General features: G+C 48.5%; 1 protein-coding gene across 5 annotated transcripts in view; it reads right to left on the reverse strand.

The window, feature by feature from the left end:
* SMG6 (SMG6 nonsense mediated mRNA decay factor) overlaps positions 1–20,960 on the reverse strand; it is a gene marked incomplete at its 5' end in the record, with an annotated part of 165,735 nt that overhangs the window by 51,687 nt on the left and 93,088 nt on the right. For all 5 annotated transcript variants that reach the window (XM_084651033.1, XM_084651031.1, XM_084651030.1 and 2 more), the window contains one exon: positions 14,336–14,537. In XM_084651033.1, coding sequence (XP_084507159.1) covers positions 14,336–14,537 — 202 coding nt within the window. The remainder of the gene's footprint in view (positions 1–14,335; positions 14,538–20,960) is intronic.

A 20,960-nucleotide genomic window follows, 5' to 3' on the forward strand; every position in this document is an offset into this window, starting at 1 on the left:
CAAGAACATACACAGATTTCTGAGCAAAAGCAGCTATGGCACAGACTGGGCTGAGGAGAGCTCTGACTGTGAGAGTTTCCTGTATCATCTGATGGATCAAAATTAATTTTGTTATTTAGGACAGAAGTTGAACTCTCTTTAAAAAAAGAAACACTCCACCATGAAGTGGAGGAAAGCAAAATATCTCATTTGGCCATAGGTAAAATTTTCAAAAATGCCAAATGTTTTAGGAGCCAAAGTCCAATTTTCAAAAGTAATGTAAGGGCCTTAAAAGCCTAAATCTAACAGAAAGTCAATAGGTCACTAAGTCTCTTTTGAAAATTTTACCCAATAGTAGCTTTTTCATATTTATAACAAAATCAGCATCCCTGTGACATGTAGGTATTGGGTATTACACACACAGACCTATTAATAGGAGGCACTGGGACTGAGTCTGCAGTTAAGGTTCCATCCACTATTTCAGCTACAGAGGGGGTTTTTCATCCTTGCTATAGGTGAAAAAAAAGTTGGCCAAAGTCAGCCACACTACTTACTTTTGGGGTAAAGACTGATTTTTTCTGGAAAGCTACAAGAAAATCCATTCGGTCATTTAGGAGTTGGAAGAAGCTTGTGTCGAATATGTTTTTTGGACCTCTCTAATTTACAAATGGCCTTGTTTCCACACCAGAAACTTTGTTTTAGATCTGTATCGACCTCTCTTCATCATAGGGTAGCTTTGAAAAAATTAAAAAGAACAAAGTTTTCACCAAGAAGGTTGGTGGTGACTGGATGTCTAACATAGTGAATGCCCCCAGTGAAAATGCGGTAGGACAAGAGGCTAAAATAGGGGAAGAACAAATTAAAAATTACTTAGACAAGTTAGATGTCTTCAAGTCACCAGGGCCTGATGAAATGCATCCTAAAATACTCAAGGAGCCGACTGAGGAGATATCTGAGCCATTAGCGATTATCTCTGAAAAGTCATGGAAGATGGGAGAGATTCCAGAAGACTGGAAAAGGGCAAACATAGTGCCCATCTATAAAAAGGGAAATAAGGACAACCCGGGGAATTACAGACCAGTCAGTTTAACTTCTGTACCTGGAAAGATTATGGAGCAAATAATAAAGCAATCAATTTGCAAACATCTAGCAGACAGTACGGTGATAAGTAACAAGTCAGCATGGATTTGTCAAAAACAAATCATGTCAAATCAACCTGATAGCTTTCTTTGACAGGGTAACAAGCTTTGTGGATGGGGGAGTGCGGGAGGGAGGAGGAAGCGGTAGATGTGGTATATTTTGACTTTAGTAAAGCTTTTGAAACTGTCTTGCATAACCCTCTCACGAACAAACTAGGAAAATGCAACCTAGATGGAGCTACTATAAGGTGGGTGCATAACTGGTTGGAAAATTGTTCCCAGAGAGTAGTTATCAATGGTTCATGGTCATGCTGGAAGGGCATAATGAGTGGGGTCCCACAGGGATCAGTTCAGGGTCTGGTTCTGTTCAATATCTTCATCAATGATTTAGATAATGGCATAGAGAGTTCACTTATAAAGTTTGCGGATGATACCAAGCTGGGAGGGGTTGCAAGTATTTTGGAGGATAGGATTAGAATTCAAAATGATCTGGACAAACTGGAGAAATGATCTGAAGTAAAGAGGATGAAATTCAATAAGGACAAATGCAAAGTACTCCACTTAGGAAGGAATAATCAGTTGCACACATACAAAATGGTAAATGACTGCCTAGGAAGGAGTACTGCGGAAAGGGATCTGGGGGTCATAGTGGATCATAAGCTAAATATGAGTCAACAGTGTAATGCTGTTGCAAAAAAAGTGAATACCATTCTGGGATGTTTTCGCAGGAGTGTTCTAAGCAAGACATGAGAAATAGTTATTCTGCTCTACTCCGCGCTGATTAGGCCTCAACTGGAGTAGTGTGTCCAGTTCTGGGGGCCACATTTCAGGAATGTTGTGGACAAACTGGAGAGAATCCAGAGAAGAGCAACAAAAATGATTAAAGGTCTAGAAAACATGACCTATGAGGGAAGATTGAAAAAATTGGGTTTGTTTAGTCTGGAAAAGAGAAGACTGAGAGGGGACATGAGAACAGTTTTCAAGTATATAAAAGGTTGTTACAAGGAGGAGGGAGAAAAATTCTTCTTTTTAACCTCTGAGGATAGGATAAGAAGCAATCTTGAATTGCAGCAAGGGGGGGTTAGGTCGGACATTAGGAAAGCTTCCCAACTCTCAGGGTGGTTAAGCACTGGAATAAATTGCCTAGATTGTGGAATCTCCATCATTGGAGATTTTAAAGAGCAAATTAGACAAACACTTGTCAGGGATGGGCTAGATAATACTTAGTCCTGCTATGAGAGCAGGGGACTACACTAGACAACCTCGAGGTCCCTTCCAGTCCTATGGGTCTATGATTCCATGACTTCAGTAATTCAGTGAGTGGTTAACGGTCTATTACAGGAGAGGGTGGGTGAGGTTGTAGAATCTCCATCATTGCAGATTTTTAAGAGCAGGTTAGATAAAACACCTGTCAGGGATGGTCTAGATAATACCTAGTCATGCCATGAGTGCAGGGGACTGGACTTGGTGACCTCTCGAGGTCCCTTCCAGTCCTATGATTCTATGTAAGTTATTAATATTATTCACCATCATTGTCTCTATTTACTAGAGAGGTTGACAGACAAAAATCTTTGTCAAAGATAACATTTTCTCTGTAAAGTGCTGACAATCAACATTTTATGTCAAAATGCTGTTGCTTTAAACAAGCTTTTGGTGTGCATTATTTCCAGAGACATTCCATGTTAAGGATGTTACAGAAATGTAAGAGGAGGATTTCACATGGCAATATTGGCAATAACCAAATGGATGAAGCCCAACGGGAAATAATTATTTTAAAGTATCTGGTCACTGTTAGATTTTTAATGGCAATGTTGCAGTTCTGTAGTTTGCAGATGAGTCTACTTCCTTCAGCAGCTGTCACTCTATGCCAACAACGTCTGTGTCTGGGAAGAGTTTAAATCATTCCAGTGAGCCCACACTTAGTAACTCCACTGCCTTCTTAAGGGAGAAAGAGGACTTGTAGCTCAGGTACTGGACTGAAACTCTGCAGATGTAGGGGTTTGTTCCCTGTTCTGAAACAGACTTCCTGCCAAACCTGGGGCAAGTTCCGCAGCGCCTCAATTCTCCACGTGGGGATAATCCTTCTCTACCTCACAGGGGTATTGTGAAGATACACTATCAGATGCTCACATATGCTCTGGTGATGAACACCACAGAAAAGCCATAGGCTAGTAGACAGCCACAAACATGGCCATGAGATTCTGAACACTGAAGAACAAAGACTCCATGATGATACATCCAGTCCTGGTCTAACAAGGCCTCCTAGCTAATGTGAGATGTAGCTGTATTGCATGAATACATGACACAAAGATGGTGAGCCTAACACCATTAAACAAAAGGGAGACAGATTCTGCACCCATTCAAACAAGGAAAGGGCCTTCCTTCAGATAGAAATGTGGCTAGCAGACTTGGAAGTCAATGACAGAAGGTCATTTTCCAGCTCTCAGAGACACAGAGTATATATACACATCTGTTATTGGGCTGACCACTCCCTGCATTTCATGAAGTCTTTACTTTTCTGGCAAGTTTCCCAGAATGTGGCTCTTAGCCAGGCTAATAGTGAGGAACTACAATGGCTGAGAAGTTCTCTCCTATTATTGAGGTCTTTCTCCAGGTGTCGTGAAGCTCCTCTGAGTAGCTAAATTGATGGATACTGAATCCTGTTGATACTCCAGTGTGGCATTTTAATGCAAGGAACATGATTGAAGAGCCAACATCAAAAACATGAAACATGACAATTAAGGATCAAGCCCAATGGCTAAGGGAATGGTCAGATGGCAAAAGTGTGAGGCCCAATATGGGTAAGGGCATGAATTAGGAGTCTCAATGGCTCAGAGCAAGTTTTGGTAGACAAATATACTGACACATGAAGAGAAGGGAGTGAAGGGAGTAAGGTAACTCCCTTCTCTTCATGTGTCAGTATATTTATGCCTGCATCTGTAATTTTCACTCCATTCATCTGAAAAAGTGGGGGTTTTTTTTACCCACAAAAACTTATGCCCAAATAAATCTGTTAGTCTTTAAGGTGCCACCGGACTCCTCGTTGTTTTTGTGGATACAGATTAACGTGGCTACCCCTCTGATACTTGACATCATGCAAGGCACTGGATTTTAATGAGTTGTTTTGATATACATACAGGCTAACCAGTAAATTCCAAAAGATATGAACTTCAACATTTCACTTCTTAATACATTAAAGAAGTGGTGAAGAACACCCCTTTCATAAGAGTGTTGTGAACTACCTGGCACTGATATTCTGCCAGGAAGGAGGGTTTAGTACTACTTAAATGACTGAAGTGAAAAACTGCCAATGCAACAGCAGCTAGCCTCCTGGCCACTCCAAAGAAAATGTATGCTGGAAGCTGAATAAGCCCTTCAGAATGGACTCCATATTACTATCTCCCCAGATGATGCTGCGTGGGAGACCTCACACTTGGATTCCCTTCCTAGGTTACTCCCCTAATTAATCCTGATGTTTCCTGGTGCCTGAGTTTGGGACCATGTGCTCAGTAAGATCTCTGAAGAGAAAGGAGCTTTCTGTTTCCCAGGAGTCCAGGCCGAATCCACTGAGCACCACTTACCACAAAGACTGAACAAAGAGGAGTTTCCCACGAACAACGCCTGACTTGTGGTGGTGGTGATGTGTGATGATGACAGTAATCTGATCTACAGGAGAAGTTTCCTAAATACTGACGGGCTGAAAACAGCTCTCGGGTGAATCAGATTTACTCTGTACTCTCAACATCAGTGAGAGGAGCTAGCCATTCACCTTTGACCCCAATACTTTCTTCTTTGCCACTAGGAATACTTAATGTGAGAGTCTAGGCTTTTCACTGATGGTCATGCCAGACCTCCAGTCAATGCTGGAAAGAAGCCCCTCACCTCCAGCATGGAGTCAGTGCAATGGGGCTTGAACAGAGTGTTGTCATGCATGCTGGCACAAGTGAGTAGTATCCAGACTGTCTGCTTCACTGAGAACTGGCAGTATGTCCTACCCAGCACAGCAGGAGGAGGCTGGGCAGGAGACAGGTGGGCGAAGGCAGGGGAGATGGATGTCAGTGGGTCTCAGGAAAATGTTCGGCCACACTCATGGCAGTGACAGTCAAAGTTGTTTACTGTGCCTGTTTTCAAGAGCACATGCTCCTACCCCCAAATCCCTGTGCACTCCCACCTCCCCTCCACTGCGCCCTGCAGTGACAGCCAAAGACATAGCCTGGGTCCTCCCAGTTGCTGCACAAGGTGCTCTGCAATCCCAGGGCAGTGCAAGGCTCTCCATAACTCAGGCTAGGCCCAGACCAGGCCCACAAGCAGGAAGGACACTACTTCCCCTTTGCAAGAGGTGTCCCTCGTACCCGATGCACCAGGCCCCCATCTGTGCCAGGAGGGATGAATTCTGAAACGAAACTGTTTCCAGTGACCGGGATACTTTCACCTCCTATAGTGCCATCGGATACCAGATAGTCTCACCCACTTCAGATATGGGGCTTCCTGGAGAGTAGTGTCTCCTGGGGGGCAGAGATGGGCAGGCCTGTAGGAATTCAAAGGACACACTCACACTGAGGGCCTCCGGAACACCCCCTGAACATGCAGGGCTGGCTCTGAAGTCACAGATGGAGTCAGCTGGTTCTACACAATGTCCAGAGGCTATGGCTCTTACACTACCAGATCCCTCAGACTGCAGCAGGAGTCAGGGTCTACCCAAAGGCACCTAATTAAACATTATTTCCTTCACCAGCTTCTGTCCCTGTGAGGCAGAGTTCACGGCCCCTGAGGCATAATACTCTGCATCCCCCGGGGCTGTGTTAATGTTAGAGCAGAGAGGGCAAGTCTGGGGCAGAGCAAGAATTATTGCACTGACGTCCTGCCCCATGCTTGATGCCCAGCCCACACTTCAATACTACCGCTGTGTGTCTCGGGCAGGCAGCCATCCCCACAGATCTTCTGCATGGCTGGATGAGCTAAGATGAAAGGCTTCAAGCTCCTGAATATACCACATCTGCAGCAAACAGCAGCTCACAGCACACATTAAATGGACTATCAGCTGGCTAATCAACAGGTCTCAAAACATAATGGTAAACAGGGAAACATCACTGAGTGGGTGTGTTTCCAGTGGGGTCCTGCAGAGATTGACTCTTGGTCCTGTGCTATTTAACATTTTTATCAATGACTTGGAAGGAAACATAAAATAATGACTGATAAAGTCTGCCAACGACACGAAGATTCAGGTAGTAGTAAATAATGGAGACGGGTCACTAATACAGAGCTTGATAAAATGGGTAAAAGGAAACAATACTGTTTCAATACAGCCAAATGTTAAGTTATACATCTGGGAACCATGTGCAGGTCTCTCAGGATGGGGAACGATGTTTTGGAAAATGGTGACTCTGAAAGGGACGTAGGGATCATGAAGGAAACCATCTGAACACGAGCCCCCAGTGCGATGCAGCGGCCCGAAGAGCTAATGCCATCCTGGGCTGTGTAAACAGGGGAATATCAAGTGGGAGCAGAAAGCTAACATTACCTTGGTATTTGGCACTTGTTACCGAAATACTGTGTCCAACCCTAGTGTCCGTAAAGTAAGAATAAAGAAGGATGCTGAAAAATTTGGAGAGGACTCAGAGTAAAGCCATGAAAATGATTAACGGATTGGAACATGCCTGAGAGCAGGCAGGTCTACACTACTACTTAAATCTATCTAACTTACATCGCTCAGGGGTGTGAAAGGACCCCTCCCCCTGAGCAACACAAGCTTCGCACTGTCCATACTGGTGCTACATTGGCGGGAGAGCCACTTCTTGCCATGGTGGAGTAATTATGTCAACGGCAGAGCACTCTCCCGTTGGCAGAGCACATCTTCACCAAATGGGCTACAGCAATGCAGCTGTGCCGCTGTAGCATAGACTTGCCCAGTGACAGAAGGTCAATCTATTCCATTTAACTAGGAGAAGGTTAAGGGATGACGTGTTCATAGTCTGCAAGTACCTATTTGGGGAACAGAACTACCAGACAAAGATCTAATGGCTGGAAACTGAAGCTAGACAAATTCAGACAAATAAGAATTGTGCAAATTGTTAACAGAGAGGTCAGGGTGGATTGATTTAAATCAAAGTGACAAATCACTGATTTTAAAATCAGCAGGCAGGAAAATCTTTATTCTTTAATTTTACTTTTTTTATTATGTTAGAATATGGTGAATGATGCATTTCCTATTTACGAGATGGTGACTCATTTTTTTACTTATGACTTGTGACACAATTATTTGGATGGAAATTAGAATTCAATTGTACAGTTGCATTCAAATGCACAAAACCAGCATTTTTTAAATAGTTACATAAAACTACTTTAAATGTGCAGGAGACATAAGAAAAAAATAGTTTGTCAAAACTTACTTTGCATTTAAAACTAACAGATTTTATTAACCAAAGGAACTATTTACCTGTAGTTAAGTGAACTGACTGTTTCTAGTCCCATGCCTTTCACGATTTTAGACTTACTAGTTCTCATCCTCTCACCTGACATTTTTATTCACAGATTGGGAAAGGAAAACCAGCTTTCTGGCTTTTTCAACTCCCAACCCATTCCTGGGCTTTGAATGAACTAGTCATTGAAATAAAGTAGTTGAATAAACCAAAATGAGGTAGATATTCTCTCTGCACTTGTAGAATTGGCACCTCAACAAACTCTGATTTCCAGCTTAGCCAGAGACTTACATCAGCTCAGTGGTCTGACTTTCTTTGAAACCTCGGCTACAAATATGCACTGCTTAATTTGTTTTATTTAATTAAAATTATTTTAATAGATTATAGTAAGTTTAGGTTTTTTCAAATGTCATTTTCAAAAGGTTTATTTTTAAAAAGAAAATGGATTTAATTTAAATAAAAAAATCTGTTTTTTTTAAATGTTTTTAAAAGTTTATTTTTATTCACCCTAAGTGAGGGTATTTGACAACTGGACCAATTTACCAAGCGTCATGGTAGATTCTCCCTCATTGATAATTTTAAAATCAAGATTGGATGTTTTTTTTTTCCTAAAAGATCAGCTCTATTTCAAACAGGAATTAATTTAGGGAGTCCCACAGCCTGTTTGACGGGAGGGCAGAACACATTATCCCAGTGGTCCCTTCTGGCCTTACCCTCCAGGAATCCCTGCTGCTAGAATTTGCTATTCCGCTGGCTAATGCATGTCATGGAGGAATGTCTTTTGCTGTGGGACTGCTGACCTGTGTCTCTCCCAGACTCCCATGGCTATTGAGAGTGTCTGATCAACAGCCAGCCAGCCTCTATGACAGTGCCCACATTCCCTTAGCCTGGTATAGCCAGAGGGGAGTGCCCCCTCCTCTCAAACCCAGGCCTCAGGCAAGGTGTGGGGGAAGCATTCCCAACCCAGCTGTGACATTTCCTTCCACCTATACCTGTACAGCTGTTTCCTACATGGCTGCAGCCTCAAGAGAGGTGTGTGAGGCTTCTGTAGGTACTTGGGAACAAGACGGAACAGAAACGCTTCACACCTGGCTCCAAAATTACAGCACGCTGGAACATGGCCAACATAAACTGGCAGAGTACCAGTTGCAATGGACATCAATTAAGGAGCCTGTCATCCTCAGACTGCAGGGTTTTCTCTTTGCGATCTGCATCGCTCCGTAAGCCTTCAGCAGCACCAGCCCTGGAGTTTTCCAGATGGGATCATTTCCCCCTGATTCCACTCACTAGATTTATGGCAGGATTTTTTTTGCCTCCCCCCCCCCCTTTTTTTCTTTTTTTAAGAGCTTGAACTATTATTCCACATTGCAGATTTCTCCAGGGCTGCATTTAGTGTCCTCATGCAAGACTACAGCTTGTTTGCACCAAGCTACCTTTATCTTCAGCCACAATAAAACAGAGTTTTAAAAATATGCTCATATGTTGCTCTGTTTAAGCAGCAACGAGCAGGCCAGATGAAATGAAAGCTGGTCAGAATCCCTCTGGTACGCAGCCATGCAGAGTCTGGCTAAGGGCACCAAGGGTCACTAGGCACTCCAGCATGCCCTGTTCTATAAAACACTGACCACAAGCATAGGTCAGAGGTCAGCGTGTCCTCCATCTGCCATACTGGGCCGGGGAGACGGATGGATCTTGAGACCTCCTATCACAAACAAAGGATGTCAACGATGCCTGGCAAATTCAGAATGCCCGAGTGACTCAGGGGGTGTCTAGACAATCACTGGCACATCAGGTTCAAAGGAAACGCAAATAAGAACAAAAGTTCATGCCAGGCAACACGCTCCATGTTACCTTCTCAGTGGGTGAAACCCGGTTTTTTGTCTATTACCAGTGACATCAGCTTCTGACGTTGGTTGTAACTCACCATCAATGCCTTTTACAATCCAAAGATACCACATGAAAGGGAAGGACGAGGTCAAGGTGGAGTTTAGTTACTGGTCTGCAAGTGTTTCAGTGTTTAATTCCATAGCCTACGGGCTGCCAGCTGCTGCCACGTAGCTGCTTGTGGCAAGGCTCAGTGTGGCAGGGCTCTGTCAATGCTTGTTTGGAAAGCAAGGCAGACAGAGATGAAAGGAGTTCTTCAAAGGTGACTCCTCCTTGGACTCTTTCACTCTAGGGCTCTCACTGCTTCCCTCCTCCCCACTGAAGGGAACTGAAAGCCCCTTGCTCTGATGGGCTGAGCAAGCGTTCCAATGTGGCTTGGCACAGACACAGTGCCTTGGGGACATGCACAGGAGGGTGCTGGGAAGCAGGCACATCACTTTGCCTCAGGGTTCTCTTTCCTGTTTGGGATGAGGCTGCCTCTCGCAGAGGGCCCAATTCTGCCACCCTTACTCCTGCTGGGCAGCACCTTCCTCTGAAAGAAGCCCTACCGCAAGCAATGAGATTACTCGTGGAGTAAGGTGCTGCTCAACATATGAGTGACCTAACTGAGCCCAAAGCCTTTATACTCATTACCCACATTGCTCTACCAACTACCCCATGGGAACTTCCTCCTGCTAGGCTTCCCCCAGCTGCATTTTTTTAGCTCAGAACAACAAACTTCAGAGCCACTCTCAGGAAGGTAAATGTCTTTGCCTCTGCCCCAGGAGGCTTTCAGGTGATTAGCCACAGATCTGTCATCTTAGGAAGGACAGGACGTAGATTTTCATGAGGCATTCCAAGGCTATTCCTCTGGCCCTTCTCCGTGGCTCTCTTTCTGGGCAGACAGATACTCTACTTCACACAAAAAATGAGCTGAAAGTCTTTAGAAAACTGCATCTTGCTAATAAGCATCTCAATGCTCTGCTAGCTAAATGGGTTAACGTTAGCCCAAGCCCAACAAAGAGAGCTCCTGAGAGGCCAATGCAGTGGCCAGCAGTTATGGAAATCCAGAACATATGAGCCAGACTAGAGAGAGATTAACAGTTCAGAAAACATATCTGGCCTGGAATCACAGAAAAGAGGCTTGTACTTTTCAAAGAGAAACAAAGGCCCTTAATGGAACCAGGTTTGGAATCAATTGTTTGACTGTTCCCCCAGCAGGTGACCATACACATAGCAGGCAGCTGAGGGTTCGTCAAGTACGGAAGATGGCAAGTGTGAAAAACTAAATGGGCCCCCATAGCTGCAAGAGTGACGCCCCACCTTGCATGGGCCAATCCCTAGACTGGACTGTCTCATTCAGAGACACATGGCAGGGATTCGCCTCCTTTCCAGGACCATGCCGGAGGCAGATCACTTGGGGTCTTGCCAGTGGGGAAAGAGTTCACCACACACATACAAAGAGCATGTTCCTATGAACACGTGCACAGAGAAAGGCTCCTTTTTGTTTCAGTGGAGGGAGTCGTAGTGACTAGCCCCATAAGCAAGTGTATTAATCATTCACCGTCTGGTTTTAATCCACACACTGCTGATCCTGCGTCTCACTGTATTGTTATCAGGGGAAGGAGCATTTCTCTTCAATCTTATTCACCAGCCAAAAACGTGAAAATGCAAAAACCACATTTGTGAAGGGCCTTCCCCAGGACACAGGGCCCCGGACCCCAGTGAGCTGGGGCTGTTGCCTTTTAATTGGGATTTAAAAACCTTTTATTAACATGTGTCAGGGCTGGGGTAGGCGAGAAAGGGGCTGAGGTTTCAGGACCCCCCCTTCACAGAAATTTATTGTGGGAAGGGACATTAACACTTTGTCTTCCACACCTCCCTGGCAGGGGCTCACACAGGATCTGCTCCTCAGGTACCAGCTTAGGCACACAGGTGCATGTGCTGTACAGTGTTTCAAATTTAAAGGACAGGCAGAGCTGCTAGATCTCTCCCTGTGTGCCCCCAGCCTATGCAGAGTCAGTAGGAATGGACGCTCACTGAGTGATGACGCGCATCCAAACAAGTCTCTAGAATTGCCACACAGGAGACCTCCCTGCCATTCTCCCCACCTGGGAGTTCCACATCCCAGTCACAGCCTTACCACCAACTCCACAGGAGCCCTCCTGCAATCAATGGCCAATGAGCATGGAAGAAACCATCCGATGCCCAAGACCCCTGGGAGAATGCACCTAGTGCACAGAGCAGATGGACTCTAATCAGGCCTTGCTCTGTTTTCAGTCAATCCAAGTGTTCGCCATGGGAAGCCCCCACCAACAGCACCATGCAGGCACAGATGAAATCCGCATTCTTTACCTTCCCCTCTGCCAGCACCCTCCCTTCACCACACCATCAAACTCAGCACTTGCTCTGGGGAGCAAAGCTAGGTAAGAGCCGGATAGTAGGGGCATGGGACCAGCTCCCAGTGAAAGGGGGACAGGCCTTGACAAGATGCCCATAGTCTGTAAACCTGAAGGCACAGTATGAAGTCTCAATTTCCTGGTTATGTAGACTGCAGTTGATCGGTATGCATCACTGTATTCCACCGCATAAGTCCTGCATACAAGTGTGTGTTTCAGCAGGTAATCACCCAACACACACCAATTAAAACACCCCCATGTAATACTCAGCTCAGAACTAACACTTACGGGGGAGCTTGAGCTGGGGAAAAGGTGACAATCACAGGGGTAGCGCATGAGAAGACAGAAAAATCTAAACATCATGCTGGCTCCAGCATGAACCCCACCGCAGAAACTCCCAGCAATGAAAGGAGCTTGTTGATGAAACTTGTTCATCCACAGCAAGATGGAGGCCAAATGTCCAGTGACCCACTGAGAAACGCTGGCTGTGAAGAGGCTCTGATGGACTGCAGCACTCTACCATAGAATGGGACTGAGGGAACGAACAGAAGAACTGGCAATCACAATGCTCAGAATTTATTATTTAAGATAAAAACACAGACCCTGCCCCAAAGACTTGCAGTCCAATCTCAGGTATTATCAGAGAGGGGCTAAAATCCAAATGTCTCTCTCTTCCTAGGTATTTGCTATATTTAGATAAGATCACTGTCATATGCAGAGTCTGGGGAACACGGCAATGTGTTTAGCACCTGTGTGAATGAAACAGGGGGTTGTGAAGAACTGGCTGCAAAGGAAACAAAGAGACGTTTCCTAAGCACCAAGGTGTGAGAATTCAGTACTGAGAAGGGCAGTTTCACATTCTCTACCAACAACCTAGAAAACCCATGATGTTTGGGTGGATGTTGCTTCGCTGTGGGAGACACATGCAACCCCCCCACCCCCTTTCCACAGTTCTCTTACATCCCCCACTGGGGACCAAGAAGGGAGAAAACCTCAGCTCTGTGGCTGCTCTGCAGCTCACTGAGGGCTAAGGGACAATGCTTTGAGCATGTCAGTATTTGGGGAGGATACTCTGAATGCCTCTGGTGCACAGTGGGAAATGGCAAAGCCCAGGGAATGCTGACACAGCAGTCACATTGTGCTCTCTGGCCAGAGCACGCTGTCTGCCATTTCTATCATGGGTTCGATGCTAGGATTGGGATGCTGGGACTACAGGTGCACATGTTAGCTTTGGGCCTGTCATCAGTGCTGACTATATGGCCAGAGTCAGACTGTCTTCTCCCGCCCAGCGTGGCCCAGAAGAACCAAGCCCAAGCTAGTCTGCAAGGCCACCAACACAAGCCAGCTTCCCTGGGGGAAAGAAATAGTGACTGCAGGGTTGCTATTTTAAACTGCAGGAACATGCCCCTAAAGCCCCTCTTCTGATGGTCCCTTCCTGGAGCGAGGTGCTTCTTGAAACAGGGACAGTGACTGTATTCTCCTCTCTGCCCCAGTACAACGTTACAAGCGGCAGTAGGGCAGACAGGGAAGTGAAACCGCAAGTAGCACCTCTCAGGTTCCCCTTCTCACGAGGGTCCCAGATTTCTCAGTCAGTTCAGGAACAGGACCTGGAGAAGTGACACCTAGAAATGCACATCTCCGGCCAGCCCCAGCTTACCCACTTATCTTACAGACTGCTCACAGTGGAAACTAGTCCCAGCAGCTCCACTTCTCTTCCTACAGTCCTCTCTGCTCAGGGAAACACCACAACATCCTCCTGGGAGAGTGACAGCTCCAGGTCTGGGATGCTGCCCCGAAGGGCTCACCCAGGCAACACACGCAGGGGACTGACAAGCTCCACCCTCATTCCCGCCCTGCCCTGTGTGGTCTGCAGCCCCAGTGTCACTCTCCCCTCTCCATCCCCAGCAGGAGTGCATATGGCAAGTGCAGGCACCCACATCCCCCCTGGCTGGGCGGTGGCACGGAATGGAACCTAAGCCCCACAACAACAAGGGAGCTGATTTCATTATTCTAAAAACCAACAGCCGAGGAAAGTTCAGGCTAGACCAGGCTCCTAGAGCAAAGAAAGGAAAATAGAGAGCGGGCAGCGGGGAATGCTTTATATTCCTAAAAGCCTTTTGTACGTTAACACATGGTGTCTGCTTCTCTCTAGTCACCTATTTATCACTCTCCTCTTTAGAGAGGGAAAAAAGCCCTGGCTGCTTTCCTAGCACAGAGTTTTGTGGCCGGGGGAGGGGGAGGGTGCTTTAAGCATGATGCAAACCATTTGGAGTGGAGTGAGAGTGCTGCCAACACAAGCTGCACTATTTAAACAAGTGAGGAAATGATCGTATATACAACATGCCAGCGAGCACACACACACCAGAGGAAGTCGAGAGGGGTTTTCATGACACAGAGCTGGATGTCAGCGGCTAAAAGGTCGATATTTTCCCTTAACACCCTTCTCAATGACTTAATCGTGTTCCGTTTGCACAGAAAACTTCCCAAGAATAAAAGTCTGGAGGAATCAAGGGGGGATGTTTAGCCTAGTGCTGACCTTGTCCGAGGTTTTCTCTACGTAGCAGGGCTCCTGGGGGGCGACCAGCAGGGGGACGAAGCCTGAAAGGAGCCGATCCTCTTCCAGGCTGAGCAGGGAAAGGTCATCATCGGGGTCCTTGTACAACGGCACCTCTGACTGATTCACTGTGGTCAGTATGTTACAGAAGTCGGCTAGTGTCGCCCACACGTCCACTGAGACCCTGGGAGAATGAGGGGAAGAGATATGATCAATTATGGCATGTTCTCTGCATCATCACACCAAATATTAGGGAAGTGAGATGAGGCAAGATGCACCTCCCAGCACAGAGTAGCTACCAACATACCCTTCAGGGTAGGAGTCCAGCCACATGGGCTCCCAACTGGACAGAGGGTTTTACCCCAATCGGTGAGCCCAGCACTTGCTAACACAAGCCCTCTCCTTTCTGCAGATGAGGACAGTCAAGAGCTCCCCTTACTTCTCTACTGTGGACCAGGAAGCTCCCAGAATCCACCCCCCTCACACACACACATTGTACAGCCCACCCCTGCAAGCCCAACCTGGTACGGAGACGCGGGGAAGCATCTGCCCCACCCAAAGCCCCAGGTGATGCTGAAAATAATCCAGCTCACTCCAGAGAGGAGTAATGCTCCATGTTATGCCTGGGAAGGGGGAAGTCACCTGCTGGGCAGCCCGAGGACGGCTCTCTACTCTACTGCAGCCACAGCTCCAGCCCTGGGACGCAGCCGACTTTCTCCAGCCCCTCCTGGAAGCTAATGTCCCCAGGGCCCTATCTGTGTCTCACAGAGCCCAGGCTGCTATCTGCCATCACATGCTGTGGCCATGCGGGACCGCAGGGGCTTTGTCTTAAAATGCCAGTCACTAGATGTTACACCGTGTTTCATTTCTGGTCACAATTTCAACACTTTGGAGTGATCTGCAAAGCTGCCTGTGTGGCGTGTCACCTTTTTCGAGCACCAGGGACATACAGAGCCCAGTGTGTCAACACAGCGCCTTGAGCAGCTTCAGCAGCTGGCTGTAGACTCTGCTCTTCTCTGAGGGCAGCTGGAGCCCAGGGCCCCGAGGGTCGAGGTGGGGCATGGAGGCAGAATATGTGCACAGAGGGCCTGTGACACATTTGGGCAGCAGACCAACAGCACAGCTACAAGCTCGCAACCAACTGCTACTTGTTAATTGTTTCACACAAGGATTTTTTCCGGAGAGAAAGGAGGGATTTTAGATCGAGGTAGAAGTGCAGGGCGATGGGAAAGGGAAAGCAGCAGACTGAGCTACTTCTGGGGCCTGCTGTGCTGGGATCCCTATGCCTTCGGGTCCCAGACAGCAGTCTTGTGCCGTGCCCATCTGTGCCACCTTGATGAACTGTGAGGTGCAGGACAGAGACCAATGCCGGGGGGATGTGACTCTCCACAGCCAGAGGCAGCCAAGGGGCTGGAGCAGGCCCCCTGCTCCATGAATTGCTCCAGGTGAACAGAGTCTGCACTCGTTTATTTATGGCAATCAATGTACCAGGAAAGTGCACTGAAATGAAACATCTTGTTTTCAAGAGCGTCCTGGGAGCTGGACGGAATGAGCTGCCATTAATCAAAGCCCAGCACATAATCAGCACACGTGTAACACAGAGTCGCCCACATCCCTGAGCAGGCCCCGGCAAACATGTTGCAGAGAAGAGGGCCTTCGAAGCCCTCTGTGCACAGACACCAGGAGCTGGGCTCATTCACAAAGCTCCATCACTTGGCTCAGCCAGGTCTGGCTGTCAGAACTGTTTAAATATGGAAAAAAATAAACAGTTGCAACACGGTTTTCGGAGGGGTCTGTCCGAGGCCCTTGTGATGTAATGGGAAACACTGCATTTGTGCTACCAGCTGGAAAATAAACAGAGCTGTGAGGGTTAAAAGGAACTGAACTTTCCACGACCCCTCTCTGCAAAGAAGAAAATAATAAGAGGAATGATCCGCTGCCCCACAGCTCTGATAGTTTATCCTTCAGCCCAGGCTGCAGAGACAAGCACCGGATGTGACAGGGCTGCTCTGGGCCACCTCCAACGTGAGCTCTGCCCATGGGAGACACGCAGGGGTTGACATACTCAGCCCTCCCCCAGTGCCCTGCTGGGGACTTGACTTTGCTGCATGGGTCTGGTCACATAGCACTCGTGGCCCTCAGACTGAGCGGGCTGCTCCACACCCGGATCAGCAGCGAGAACACCTGCAGAATGAAAGGAGGTGCAAAAGCTTCAGGCATCAGCAGGGGACACAGACAGGGAGTGCTCCCTTTCCAGCAGGGGTAAGGGGACATGGAAGACACAGGGTGCTAGTGGCACAGATCTATGGCCGAGGAGGGAAAGGGGGACACAGCAGGAAGTGCTCCATGCCAGTTGGTGAGGAGGACTGGTCACATGGCAGGGAGCACTTCTGTTTGGGAGCGGAAGGCGGAGGTATATCAACACGCTGCAGAAAAAAACACTCCTGACCTGACATTCGTGGCCTTTGCTCCTCAACAGGCTCAGTGTCCAATGCCATCACCAGGCCACACAAATGGTCACATCATTCACATTACTGCATGTAAGAGAGCTCTCTAATCTTGCAAGTGGCAGCACTGGGGCATTCCCCTCCTGCAGGCTTAGCAGCTCTGCACAGAAGCCTCCCCCTGTAGTCACTAGTTCTCCAGCCCCACTGATGAGGAGTTTACCCTTCCAGCCCCCTATTCCAGTACAGGGCCCCCTAGACCTTTGCAGCATCCTCCCTGCTCCCCACAGCTTCACAATGGCTCAGCAGATCTGCCCTTTCCATTTTACGTGTCAGATTTCCACTCTACGGTCCCCTCAATCAAGCTGACGGTCGGGGCAATTTTGTCATGAGCTATCAACACGGCTGCTGTGTAATTCAGAGCAGGGGCTGGGCTGCATCCATTAGGTGTGATAAACCTGTGTATGCATGGGACGTTGGCAATAAGGATGGAGCAAGAAGTGCTTTTCCTTTGCTGTTTTCGCCCTGGTTTCCTGCTGTGACACACAATGATGGGGATTTAGCTGGGAGTGCATCTGACAGAATCTTGTGCAGCGGCCTCCTTCCTGTGTGTCTGCATGAACATCACTACAGGATTAGGTAGTTCTCCAGGCTCCACACACCCAGCACCAGGTCCAGCTGATGGCCAAAGAATCAGGAAGTTCATTGCCTGAGCCCTTAGGAGACTGCCCTCTATGGGGACAATGGAGGGACGTGCAACCCTCGGAACCCAGCCAGGTGCTTTCTCCTTCAGCCCCCAGGGTCCAGTGGCGGTTTCTAGGTATGCCTGGCTTGTGTCACCTTGATTGGATTGTTCTGACTCAGGGCATTTCTGTGCACAGATGCTCAGAGATCCAACCATCAGCATGTGCTGTACGTACACAATATCTGAGTTGCAACAGGCCTCTTTGTGGAGCCTTTGCAGAGGGCTCTGCAGAATTGCTGACATCGAGCCCTGGAGCGCACAGTTCCGAGGTAAACAGAACGAAGCTCTCTGTGCTTCTAATGGAGGAAGCCAAGAGAGGGTTAGCCCAAGGTCTCTCCCCACAAGTGGGGTTCATTCACTTCCCCACAGACACATTTACATCACCAAGGACAGGGAAAAACAAAGCGTTAGCTTACTTTTTGCTGTCTCAGAACGCAGGCCGAATGTAGCTGCCAGCATGAGCGCAGCCCAGCCAGGGGATGGAGCGGACCCAGCTCATGTGCATGGACAAGGGTACCCAGGGGCCAAACGAACCTCCATGACAAGGGCTAGGGCTGGACCTGTGCAATCACAGCAACAGCTGGGGCTACTGCTTCCAGAGGCAAATGCCCCGAACATTAAGCGCGGCAGAAACAGGCAGCTCTTGCTAACAACTCTGTGTGGTAAGCACAGCCCGACACTCACTGAGTTCCCCCTGGACAGGACCAAAGCTGTGAAGTGCTTTCACATAAGCCACCATCTTCACAGGGGGAGCAGGCTGCCTGGTGATTCATGCAAGTACAATGACCCCATGTTCCAAGCGTGTGGAGGTGGCCATTTCCTGAGTAATACCAGCTTGTTTAAACACTCACATTCAAACTCCACAGCTGCACAACAAACCCAGAGAGTGCAGTGTGAGAAACCCTGCAGTGTGTTCCCGAGTCACAGGACAGATGGCAAACCACTTGGGCCTTTCTGCTCCTGGGGTGAGCAGAGCTCAAAGAGGCCGAACGCAGTAGGCAAGCAAGCTCCAGAGAAGGCAGCCAGAGGAAACCAGCCCAAATCAGGAGGCTGAGACAGCTCAATCCAAGAAGGCACCAGGCTCTCCACATCTGTGCATCAAAGTCCCACCAGGATTCCTCCTTGCCTCCAAGCCCCATTTTCACCCAGGGGAAACCAGAATAAAAGTAATTCCTCTGTAGGCATGTGAAGTATGAGCTCCTCCTAAGAGCCACTCACGAACCCTGCCCCTAATTGCAGGGCCACAGCCACTGAGAGGGCACCGAAGGGCCCTTGCAGTCACAGAAGGGACGTCCCCTTCACCTGGGCTCTCAAGCGGACAGCTACAGCAGGTAACTCGTGGAGACGTAGAGCATCTGGAAAGGGCATAAACTCCTGAGGGTCTCAGAGCTAGATTCACAGGTGTTAAGGCCAGCAGGGCCTGTTCTCACCATCTAGTCTGGCCTCCGGCGTGTCCCAGGCTAGAGAATCCCCCACATCAAACCCTGCACAAGCCCCAACTAGAGCCACCCTCACAACTTTAAGGCCAGAAGGGACCATCCTGATCATCTCATCCGACCTGCACACTGCAGGCCACAGAGTCTCGCCCACCCCGTAACAGACCCATTAGAAAGATGCTCTGAGATGAAGAACTTACCTCACAGTTCTGGGGTGGAGCCCTTGGCCCTTCCCTCAACTCTGTCAGTCAGAAAATCCAACAGGAACCTCTCAACTCTCTCCCCAGGACCCAGCTCCCAGTGGGGAGAAATGACCCTGGAGCTCCCGAGGGGCACGTCTGTGAAGCTGCAGAGAGCCCATCTGGGATCAGACAATCCCCTCTAGACTCAGCCTCTTCCCACTGACAGCAGCACCTTCTCCATCCCACACGACTCCCTGGCCTCTTGCACCTTTCCCACCTCACCCCTTTCACCTTTTTTAACCACCCCTTACCCAGAGACGGCCGCTCACCCCCAGCTCTTATCTCCCCATTCCCAGCAACGACACATGGAGCTATGTGCTGCTATCTGCTCCATGCAGCCAAAGGCTTCCTCCACGTTTGCCTCCATCTCGGGGCAGCTACCGACACTGTAAATCATTCCAGCCACATGGACCTGCCTCCACACCTACAGGGCACCTCTCCAAGAGGCTCCTGCTCTTCCTGAGCTAATGGTACAGGGACTGCTCCACGACCCCTCCCCCAGGAACCCTATGGGGCTCAAATGCTTGATCTTTGGCTCTTCTCTAGCTTGACTCTACCTTCCTTCTTCCCAGCCACTGACCCTGCTGATGTGACGGCCCTTCTTTGGACAGCTTGATAGGGACCGTTCCAGGATGAACATTCACTAAAGGAGACAAGACCTAAGAAAGGGACTTTCAATTCAGCCCTTAGCAATCCCTACCAGCGTCTCAGTACCTGTATTCACGGGTTGGGCTGGGGCTGTACCCCTCAGTGGGAGCTGACACTGCTCAGCAGGCCCTGTGTGATGAGGGCAGCCTGACAGGCTCTTCCATGCTCCTATAAAGTAGGCTCTAGAATTTTTTCAAAGCATTTGGGTTTAATTTAATAGTTGGTTAAAATGCACCACTTTAAATGGCTGCATGCAGCCTATAGCAAGCTCAGAGGCCCCAATTCCCAGCCTAGCAGGAAAGCAGATTCCCACTGGCCACCCCTGCAACACACTGAATAGTCAGGGGCTTCTCTACTTAATGGCACATTCCTGACGGTGCAATGAGAAGCAGCGAGCAGATCTCTGAGATCACATGGGAATTTGTGCTCTTCCCTGCCCACCGGTGTCAACTTCCTCAGCCACTGCCTCAAAGGCAGGAGCAGCTTCCTGCCATGCAGCCCTGGCTCCCCCATCTCCCCTTTGCTCCAGTGTCTGCAGCTTCAGCATCAGCCTCACACCGAAACTCTCCGCCTTGGCCTGCGAATCTGTCTCTTGCCATCAGCGTGTGCATAAGGAACATCTCTGCCTCGTCAACTCTCGCTCTCTCTTTTCCTTTGCCTGTGTCTCGTCCACCCCTCCCCCCCCCCAGCTACTCTCCATGAGGAACTTGGGGGGCAGTTTAGGAGAAAGATGTTATGTACGAGGAAGTTGTGTTGTGGTGTTATTGCCTTTCACAGCTGGGTCACACAACCTACTCTTTGGTACGCTGTGTGTGGAGGGGAACGTACCCGGTATTCAGAGACACACCCTCTTTCCAGCCCGCGCGTGAGTCACACTCTTCACTCGCCAAACCCCTCTAGACAAGGAAGCCACCACACTAATACTTTGCTGCTCTCTAGAATCCAAGCAGAGATACCCAAGATGTGGTTGTGCCATCAACAGGAAGCCCTGCTATTACCCAGGAACTGTGCCACAACATGGCAACCATGGAAGGCACCTCCCCTAGAGAGGTGAAGGAGAAGGAATGTCACCCATGCCCCCCCACTCTCACA

The sequence above is a fragment of the Lepidochelys olivacea genome, assembly GCF_965140295.1.
Source record: "Lepidochelys olivacea isolate rLepOli2 genome assembly, chromosome: 17".
NCBI lineage: Eukaryota > Metazoa > Chordata > Testudines > Cheloniidae > Lepidochelys > Lepidochelys olivacea.